The sequence below is a fragment of the Zea mays genome, chromosome 10 (genome assembly GCF_902167145.1).
Source record: "Zea mays cultivar B73 chromosome 10, Zm-B73-REFERENCE-NAM-5.0, whole genome shotgun sequence".
Lineage (NCBI taxonomy): Eukaryota > Viridiplantae > Streptophyta > Magnoliopsida > Poales > Poaceae > Zea > Zea mays.
Window position 1 is genome coordinate 139,584,030 of NC_050105.1, and position 11,012 is coordinate 139,595,041.

The following is an 11,012-nucleotide window of genomic DNA, read 5'->3' on the forward strand; positions in this document are numbered from 1 at the left end:
TGTGTTCATTTGTGCGTGGAGTTTTGACTCCCATTCAAACTTCCTCCAAAGTTTTGGAGGCTTGTAAAAGCTAGCAAGAGACACCAAAGATTGTGGTGGTCCTTGTGGGATCGAGAGTGATCCTTGAGAAGAAGAAGAGCTCGCCGATCCTTGTGTGATCGGGAGAGAGGGAAAGGGTTGAAAAAGACCCGTCCTTAAGTGGACTCCTCAACGGGGACTAGGCCTTCGAGGGCCGAACCTCGGTAAAACAAATCACCCGTGTTCATTGTGCTTTTGCTTGTGATTTGTTTGCTTTCCCTTACTCTAAGTTCTCTTGCACTATTCTTCGCTCATATCATTTGGTGTTGCTTCAAGTTAAAATCTTATTTAAGAGAAGCAACACTCCGCAAGAAAAGAACTTGAGTTAGTGCTCTTTTTCATCTAAGCTTTCTTGCTTTGTTATCATAGAATTATTAGTTGTATTGATTTATCACTTCCGCATTATTTGAAAGCTATACTCTTTACTAGCAAGAACTTAGTTTTTATACTCCGAAAATAGTTCATCTTGTTCTAACCACTAATCAAAGGATCTAGTTGGGGGATAAAGTTTTAATTTTCAGGTTTCGCCTATCCACCCCCCCTCTAGGCGACTTTCACTGTCCGATCTGCATACAGTCCTTTGGGAACCAGCCGATCTGCATACAGTCATCAGTGGGCAGTGGTTTCTTTTCAGCTCTCGGTATCTCAACCCAAGTCCCAAGGTAGCTGTAGTTAAGCTCACTGTCTAAGACGGAAAAGTTAGCCACATCATCACATAGTGGATTAAGATTAACCTACAACACATTCCTGAGAGTTCTTCGTGGACTGTATACTTTTGCTTCCTGGAGATTGTATTTTCTATTCGTGTTGTCTAACTAATCTGGCTTTTTAATTCTACAAACCGAAGCATCTGATAGAGTGAGGACAATCATTACCTACTGCTAGGTGGCTCAAATGGTTGGTTCATTCAGTTCGTTGTGTGTGATGTCACAGTGGAATCATAAAATTGTCGTCTATGGTGCAATGATTGTACAACATTCTGGCTTAGTTTACATTAACTTGATTCATAACTTAGGTTACACATCTGAAAGTGCAGGTACATATGGTGTGGGTTATTCTGGAGACTTGGCTGGTCATGAGAGTAACAATGCAAGTCCAACTCGTGATAGTGGAGAATCATTGAACCCAAGTGGTCCAATTCGTGATGGTGGAGACTCATCTACTCGAAGTGGTGCAAGAAGGAAGAGAGGGCGCATGATGATGGAAGATGAGGATCCATTGATATGCACTGTCACTGAAGCTTTTAAGACTCTTTCAGATGCAATCAAGCAGTCAGCAGCACAACCACGTCCGATAATCCCACCCAACCTATGGACTATGATGAAACAGATTCCTGTTTTTGAAAGAGAACATATAGCACACTACTATGGCTACTTGTGTGAGAATCCAGCCCTTGCTTATGCCTTTCTAGAGATGGGACTAGATGATCAAATGGTATGGGTGTCTAGGTACATCAAGACTCATCTTTCTGATTGATGCATCAAAAAAGCGGATTAGCCTAAAACTTGTATCTGAAACTTTTTAGTTATTTCTATGATGGATGGAGTCTATGAAACTTATTTTTGAACATTGATATGGATGTTGGATAACTTCTCAATTTTATTTGTATGCTGGATAATGTTGAATATGTATGTTGGATAAATTCTCAGTTTTTAATGTATGTTGGATAATGCTGGATGGAATTGTATGCTGTATAAGTACTCGTGAAGATACAAGTTTCAATTTTCAGTTTTATCTATGTTATAACTTTCAGTTTTTATGTATGTTGGATAAAAATGCAACCTTTTTGGTGTGGTGAGTGAAAGCAGATTAAGCGTCGCTTGATGACTTGCTTCTTCAAAACAAACAAAAAATGGATTCACCTGCTTCCTCAAAACAAACAAAAAATGAATTCACCTCATTTCTCTAACCAAACATAAAGAAAGAACCATTCAATCCTGTGAGGAATGAATCCATTCCGGATCGGCGGGTTCCGGATGGAGCCAATCCCCTAACCAAACACGACATAAGTGTTTGTTTAACTATTGGATTATTTACGCTGGATTATATAATCCAGAGACATTATAATCTGAAACAAACGGTGCCTAACTAGACCGGTACCCGAAATTATCAAAGCAAATTCGTGTCAAGGTTGCCGGTACCCGAAGTAGCAAATATACCCGAACACCGAACTCCACGTACCGGAACACGGCCATCGGCCCCAGCCTGCCAGCTCCAGCAGTCCAGCACATCGCCTCTCACGGCCTCGCCTGCCGACCTACGTGTTGTTCCTGTCATCCTGTGTGCCGTGTCTGCGTGCTGCTCCTCAGCTCCTGCGTGCAGCTCCACATTCACCTGCCGAACTGTGTGCTGCTCCACATCCATCTGAATTTCATCGCCAGTTTTTGGTGGTTCTAAGAAACATGCTACTGCAGTGCTGCTCTCATCTGGCCCATGCTAAATGCAGTAGCAGAGCTAGAGCCTAACACAACAAAAAGAACACAAGGTAATGAAGCCAAATCTTCAGTTGCAGCTTGCTACTCACATTACGTGTGCCTTGCAACAAGAACTAGTCGCTGTCATCATCGTATTGAACTATCCAGTGAGTGCACAAAATTGGATGGAAAAGCTGTCTTTTGCCTTTGGATTGCAATATGAAAATTATGTCAATTAATTAGCTACAAGAATGGGAAAAACAGAAAAACGTTTTGAAAAAATTGAACTCACTAAAATATCGGGTGCCCCAATTTAACCCGATCTCGAAATTTAGGGTACCCGAGTTTTCGGTTTCGAGTTTGCGTTCAGTTGCTAGTTGCTAGATATCCGAAATATAAAAAAAACTGAAGAGCCCAACCCCAAATTTCAGGTAAACTCGAATGCCCACTCCTAGACATCCCTCGGCTCCCGTCTTTCTTGGACGGTTGAGATCAAACAGATGTCTATGAATAGAAAGAGAATTTTAGCTCTCTCATATCTTATTCAGTAGCAAGATGATTGTAGAGGATTGAAAAAAATAACTGGCTTTTTTATTATTAAAATATAATTTAAAATACAATTAAAATTTAAGCACAAAATCATCATAACTGTTAACATTATATTAAAGTATAATTTAAGTACTATTAAATTTAAGTATTGTTTAAACTAAAGTAAAAATTGCTTTATGTATACTTTCTTCTAATCTTTTTGCTTTTAAACATGCCCTTAATTCCTTCGAGATCCCTTGATGCCAGATATGTCTCTACAGTTTGTTTAGTTAGAAGGGGATTAATAAGGATTACTCAATTTCCTTCTAGCCAAATAAACACCCACCTATATATAAAAACAGGACGAGAAAATCTCGACCACTGCTGTTTATCATTTTTATCGGACGTTTACCATATTATTAGAAAAAAACTAAAACACAAAAATTAGGAAAAACTAAATGGCTATGGGAATGAAAAAAGATAGGCATGCTTTCCGACCATATTCGTGATTATCATATGTACACAAGAAAATATCGACGATATTTCTTTATTTACAAGGTACCCACTTATTACTAGCACTAGAAGACATTTATTTTTTTAAGCACAAAGGCTCACTTATCTTTGGTGGGCAGGTAAGATGGTGATGGTCTAAACTAACACGGAGGATTGCAGCCATGATTAGGTCGTCTCAAGTTTCCATATACTATCCCATATCTCTAGAAATGAAAATGACAGAAACAATCGGAAAATCACTCTCTCATTTTCATTAATTTTAACAGAAAACAAGAGTAGACGGTATAGTCGTAAACATAAACAATTGCGGTATATATATAGTTACACGAGAACGGATTAAAACGAACAGAAACAGACGGTAACTTAACCGGAATATGCAATATTGTACAATCACTCATTAAACTATAATGTTAAGAGTTTAGGACACTGTAAATCATAACTTTAAAAGTTTAAAAATCGGCAAAAAACATATGTTTTAAAAGATCAACAACGTGTGTAAAGACAACATTTTTTGCCCGCAACCTTCATTCATAAACCCCAAACTTCTGGATATATAAGACAAGAGGGAGTACTCTATAAGGTTGTAACATGCTAACATGATAGCATCAAAGATTATGTAAGTATGCCACAGAGAGTAGGGCTAAAGGCATTACTTTGTTGTATATTATTTTATGCGCTACCTAAAATGGGAGTTTGTAAACAGCAAAAACGGAAATATCGCGGAAAAATGAGATTTTGAAAATACGGACGAAAACACTGAACCGTTTTCGTTCCTGCAATATATCATCTGTATGTGTCTCGTTTTCTGCTTTTCCCCGCAAAAACGAAAACAATCCGAGTAAAACGGAATACAATACCGGACGAAACATGATTTTCCCGTCTGTTTCACCATACCTATCTCATTCCCGATTTCAATTTTCACTTTGCAAACAATGTCATCTACACTCTGTGCCCCATAATTTTGTTCCCACAGGAATCGAAATAGGGAATTTCGCTATTAGGGGGCGAAGATGGTATTGTTAGAAATAGAATCAGTTATTGGAATTTTTTTTATCGAAAACAATATCGAAATCGATGGGACATTTTACCGACCATTTCTTTCGGTTACCGAAATTAGTCGACTTTTTTCTGAATCTAGGTCTCAAAATTTTCCGGAATTCCAGAAACCGTTTTGATTTTTTCGATAGGATTCATCGGCAAGGGTAATTTTTGAAAACAAAAACATTTATCAGAATTTTGTGAACTTGTTATATTATGAATTGTGAACTTGTGGTTATTGTAAATTTGTTAACTTGTGAAATGTGAGTATGTGAACTTGTGATCTTTGTGAATTTGTGATCTTTAAGAACTTGTCAACTTATGAATTGTGAACTTATAATCTTTACTTTATGAACTTGTGAATTGTGAATTTGTATTTTTTATGAACTTATCTTATTTTTAACTTATGGCGATTATGATCTTGTTATATTATGAACTCGTTATATTGAGATGCTTTCATATTAGTATGTTTATCAATTGTATTTAAATCCCAATCATTACCAATTTATTTACGTACCGAAAGTCCGTTTTCGAAATACCGATTTCATTTCAGTTTCAAGAGTTAACGTTTTTATTTGAATTCTCATATACAATCGTAAATGTTTTTAGCCTTTATGGACCGTTTCCGATCATTTCATCCTTATTGGTACTATAGTCTGTTCACTCGAATTCCTGGTCCCAAATTCACGTAATCTGTTGCAATGATATATTTTTTTAGTTTTATTGAAAAATAGGGAAAGGCAGAAAAAACGAGAAAAGATTCGAGTTTCTAAACCCGTCACGGCGTCTTGTTCAGAGGAATTCCATTCCTACGAAGAAAGTATTTCCTTCCTCCTGAATCCTGATCTCTCACGGAGTTCCCCTGTATGGCGACGCCTCGCTCACCGAGCCCCAGCGCCGCCGCGCGTCTCGATTCTGCGCCGCTGCTGGGCGGCGCCTCCGGCGGCGGGTCCCGTCGCCGAGATGGAGCGCTTCGCCGGCCCTCCCTCCGCGGCGCGGCGCGGCTGCTGCGTCGCGGCGGGCGGCGGGCCATGCGGGAGCCCTCGGTGCTGGTGCGGGAGGCCGCCGCAGAGCACCTCGAGGAGCGGCAGGCTGACTGGGCCTACTCCCGCCCCGTCGTGGCGCTCGACCTGCTGTGGAACCTCGCTTTCATCACCGTCGCTGCGGTCGTGCTCGTGCTCAGCCGCGACGAGGACTCGCCCATGCCGCTCCGGACCTGGGTCGCCGGCTACGCCCTTCAGTGCGTCGTACACATGATTTGCGTCGCAATCGAGTACAGGATGCGCCACGGCCAGCGCGGCAGCGCCGTCGCTGGCGCAGCGCCTGCAGACGTGGAAAGGGGCAGCGACGCATCGTCCTCATCCAGTGACGAGGATGACAGGGAGCTCGATCTCCATGGTCGCCGCACTGATTACGCCAGGTAATTTGATGGATCTGCTTGGAAAGGTTTCTAAAACTGTTTATGCATAGTACATGTACGGTAATATCCATGCAGGAGAGCGTGTTATTTCTTATCCCAACTTAAGTGGACCAATACTGGCGGGTGGTAGTGTAGCTTCTAGTGAAATATTCAGTGTGCTCATCTTAGCTATAGTCTCGCTGAATAGAGTAAATTGGAGAATGGCATTGGGATCAACCTGGACATAATATTCTGGATGCAAGGGCAAACGAAGCAGATAAAACATTGAATTGAAGTTCAGTATTACGTGCCTAGAATTTTCACTTTGGCCTTCTTTTTTAATTGGGTTCTATTGCACTTTTTGAGTCAGCAGTTTCTCGTTCCTATGATGCTAGGATTGTAAGCTACATCAATAATAAAGTAGAGTATTTTGGCTCAGCACTGAGTAGTTAAAGAGTCAAGGCAAGTATACTGGGTCCAAAGAGGCCCAAAATTCTTTTACACAGTTAAAAAATGGTTCTGTGAGTTCTATCCTAAATTTGAAGACTAAAAAGAAGGGAAATTTGGATCCATACCATTAAAAGATCACCACTTTGGATCCATACCATTACTATCTCACTTACATGTGGGTCCACATGAGTCAATGACATGTGGGGTCCATAGTATATATCTAAAGTTTGGATCTTTTAATGGTATAGATCCAATTGTTCCTAAAAAGAAAGCAATGACTAAACGATGTGAGTCTTATTGCTACACATCAATTCTGTGTTGCGTGTTCCATAGAATTTTGAGGCATAGTTAGCGATGCAAGCGGAACCTGAAAAAGTTAAGCCTATTTGAGGGCTTGCAGATAGGCCCGCTTGCATCCCTAGGCATAGTATATTTGGTAATGGCTTTTAATTTTAATATGGTCAAGAAATAATACTAAATGGACTAAGGAACTCCATTGGGATTAATGTTCTGAAAAATAAAAAATGTAGAAGATATTCACCTAAGAGATGGATTGTGTCCTATATGATTTCTGTTTCGAGATGCCAAGTAAATGATGACAGCAGCCCCAAGTGCTTCATATGTACCCCCCCTCCCCCACGGCCAGAAGCGCTCTTCGCTGCTGCTGCGTTTGGTGCAGCTCTGGTGCTAGAGGTAGTGGAGGACCGGTGTGGAAGCCGCACCAAACATAGCAGCAGTGTAGAGCGCTTCTGGCCACGAACGGGAGGAACTGGAGCCGTCTTTCGTGTACGGTGCCAGATCCACAATTTGTGGCTTCGTCTTGGGAGCTCCACCTCCAGCACCGGAGCGGCGCGGGCGAAGCCCTCCCAAACACGGCTTGAATATAAGCATGCTTTAGTCATGAGAACCTTATATTTCTTACCACATTGAGAAATTGAGAAGCATGCTTTCTTGGCCACTCTGAACAGAAATCATACTTCTATAGTATGACTGCCACATATGCTGGTTCTAGTTGCACACTCATTATAATGTAGCGTTGCTTTTTTCATGTAGAAGGGCAGGCTTGGTGGGGTGGTGAGACCTGTCTCACTGAGTCACGAGGTCACCGCTCACCGGTTCAAAGCAGCCCCTCCGCTTCTGCGGGGGTAAGGCTTGTCTCAGTTTATCCATTCCCCAGACCCCACTCATGTGGGAGCCTCCGCAACTGGGTCTACCTCTTTGCTTTTTTTCACGTCTACATAAATGACATCCGGTTTCGGAATTGTTCTTTGTTCCAAAAAATAATGCATTACATAGGAGCTGTCTCAATTATGTGTCGCAGTAAACCTTGTAGTCAACTGGGCCTTTTTTATTTTCTCATTTGTGCCTCTCTTGCATACTTTATCCTAGTAACTGGTTTCCATATCTCATACTTGACGGTTGACGCGCATCCACACTTCATGATAGCTACCGTTATTCTCATGTCAGCTTGAAATCCACCTTTGGTCCCTTTTGCATAAAATGGTCTTTTTGGACATCTAACAAGTTCAGTATTTCTTTAACCTGGTGATGTTATTACTGGTTTAATCTGGCAGTATTGCGAAGCACTTGGAGTCTGCTAATACAATGTTCTCCTTCATATGGTGGATAATTGGATTTTATTGGATATCAGCTGGGGGTGAGGAGGTTATTCAGGATGCACCTCAACTTTACTGGTACCTATGTTTCTTAATTTAATAATATTTTTTTGATAGTGTTCTCATTTCATTTGTTTATAATGTAAACATTTTTCTGCTATGACTTACTTTGCAGGCTTTGCATAGTCTTTCTGGCATTTGATGTGTTTTTTGTTGTATTCTGTGTTGCTCTGGCTTGTATTATTGGTATTGCTGTCTGTTGTTGCCTTCCTTGTATCATAGCAATTCTCTATGCAGTATCTGATCAGGTATGGCTTTTCAAGTCTTGTGTAATGTACTACATAACTCAAATGGTGGAGTTGACACGGCATTCTTGATTAGATAACTATCTACATCATCTCACTGAATACAGGAAGGAGCATCTGAAGATGACATTCGTCAAATCCCAAGATACAAATTTCGGCGGACGGATGAGCCTGAGAAGCAAGATGTTGACCCCATGGGTCCTTTTGGTGGAATAATGATAGAGTGTGGCACCAATCAACCTATTGAGAAAGTGCTTGCAGCTGAAGATGCAGTAAGTTCTGATGCTTGGATTTTTTAAAATAGATGCTGCATAGTTTTAGCCTTATTGATGCTTGAGTTGCTACCACTGAAGATATTTTGAACTACAGTTTTCACAAGCACATGTTATATTTTCCCTTCATAACGACTGATGTAAGAAGGGCAGACTTGGTGCAGTGGTGAGAATTGTCTCACTGAGTCACCAGGTCATGGGTTCGAAGCAGCCTTATGGGGGGTCTGCCCTTTTTTATTCATAACGACTAATGTAGTGATGTGTGTTGTCTGTCTCTTGAGTGTGGTGGTGTGGGGCCATGATTAATTGATGTCTTTATTGAACATTACTGTCTTTGGTGGATGCACCTGTTGGTTCTGAATTTCTGATCACTGGCCATGTGTAAAATCTTATCTGACCTGCATCACAAAGATTCCGATGTATTGTACCATTTATTTGTTGTACACTTGGTACTGATACATATTATGTGAACTGTCATGTTAACATGTAAAGACTGATTTTCTGCCATCATTATTATGCAATCCCATTAAGTTGGTTTTGCTTTGAATGAGCTATCTATTGCAGTGCTGCCAACCTATGTTAGAGCAGAAAGATGCACACACCATTTTGTTCAATATGTACTGTGCGTGAATTAATGTTTTATGTGATCTTTGCTCACTTTATCTGTCCAGGAGTGTTGTATTTGCCTATCGGCTTACGATGACAGTGCAGAGTTGCGCGAACTCCCCTGTGGGCACCATTTCCACTGCACCTGTATCGATAAGTGGCTTCACATCAATGCAACATGCCCCCTGTGCAAGTACAACATTCGGAAAAGCAGCAGTAGCAGTGGAAGTGAAGAAGTATGAATGCAGTCCGCTTGACAATGCCAATCTGTTTCAACTTCTGTTCCGTTGCTAATGTAACTCCAGGCCTTGATGAGTGTAAATTTTTGTATCCAAAAAAATGTGCTGATAGAGTCAGTTATTTATCAAAGTTACTCAAAGTGCTGTCAATATGTCATATAAGTTAATAAACAGTTGGGTATGCTTCTGTATTTACTGTCAGGAATATATTATTAGTTGCATTGTAACTTGTGTCCTTTTGAATGATCCGGGTGTTTTCCTGCTTGGTTAATGATGACAAAATGTCTTGCATGGTTTCTTATGACAAGAAACTTCCGACTTTGACCATTATTTACAGCAGCAACATAGCTGATGAAAGGAACTAATGGATGATGGATGCTTCGGGCATGTAGTCTGTGAGGTGCTGTCATTTGCATGCAGAGTAGCGTTTGCTGTGTCTCTTATAGTGTACTGTTGTCGTGAACATGGATAACTTGAAGGAGGCGAAAAGGGACGAAGTCTGAATAACAGGAAGTTAACGAAATTCAGTTGGGAAGTTTTGTCCTTATTTCAGAAATGCCTTCACTAATTGAGTAGGTTCCAACGCGAATAGAACTCGATTGGTGGCGTGGGGGGCGATGGTCGATATTGGCTCTAACACCGGTTGGTTTGACCGACCGGTTGGTGGGTCTGTCAACGGATTGGTTTGATCGGTACCTAGAGCTAGACCGGTGGATGATCTAAACCAGTCGGTACAGACCATTAGTTTTCACGTGTCATGTTTTAATTATTTCATGTCATTTTAACTATTTAACTAACATTTTTAAAAACAATATTTTTTTAAAAAAAATCCTAAAAACCGGCCTACAAATAGAGGGATTGATTGGTTTCATTAACATCGCCCACTTAGTTTTTGCTCGTCTTCATATCCTCCCACACTATTTGAATATGGGTTCTAGGTAAAAACTAAACTTTTAAGTTTTCATCGAATTGATAGATGACTACCCTCCACAACTTCTCGACACGCCTCCTGGTATGGAGGTTTTCTTCGATACCATTTCTAGCATCAGGGAAAGCCTTTGAGGGCCACACAAAACAGAGGCGTATGAGAATTGTTGGTGAGTTGGATGGCATGGCATTCTGGCATCAGGGGTGTACAGTTCGTTGGTTAGGACTGGGCAGAAACAAGCCACAACTTTCCATGATGTCTGCTAGCACGGACCAACTGGCAGCCTTGCTTAAGTGCTTCGTCCAAGGCCTATCCACGTTGTGGTGTCCTCCTTTGGACCAGCGTTGCAATCAATCCCTCTCAAGTGATCACTAAGATCAATTTAAGTGCCACAGTTTTCTTTCTTATATCAATATCTCGTTTACAAAAAATTCCTACAAATTGAAATCTCTCACAGCCTTACAAGATGATCACAATTAAGACTTAGAGTAAGGGAGGGAGAAAGAACATGCACACAAAAGCACAACATAGCAACACACACAAGAAATCCAAAGAAACGAGCGCAAGAACACAATATCACAGTTACAACTCAAAACCGACGCTCAGATCTCGCTAGAATCACTAGA

The 11,012-nt window shown here is 40.9% G+C and overlaps 2 protein-coding genes across 2 annotated transcripts; both read left to right on the top strand.

The window, feature by feature from the left end:
* Positions 1–1,041: 1,041 nt before the first annotated feature.
* Positions 1,042–1,562, top strand: LOC118473528 (uncharacterized). Its single transcript, XM_035963270.1, has one exon. It carries the CDS (start codon positions 1,042–1,044, stop codon positions 1,552–1,554), a length of 513 nt encoding a protein of 170 aa, XP_035819163.1. The 3' UTR covers positions 1,555–1,562.
* Positions 1,563–5,251: 3,689 nt separating this feature from the next.
* On the top strand, positions 5,252–9,682 carry LOC100284185 (uncharacterized). The gene is made up of 5 exons (NM_001367009.1): positions 5,252–5,991; positions 7,995–8,114; positions 8,212–8,344; positions 8,449–8,613; positions 9,285–9,682. Exons 1-5 carry the CDS (start codon positions 5,438–5,440, stop codon positions 9,459–9,461), a joined length of 1,149 nt encoding a protein of 382 aa, NP_001353938.1. The 5' UTR covers positions 5,252–5,437; the 3' UTR covers positions 9,462–9,682.
* Positions 9,683–11,012: the final 1,330 nt, after the last annotated feature.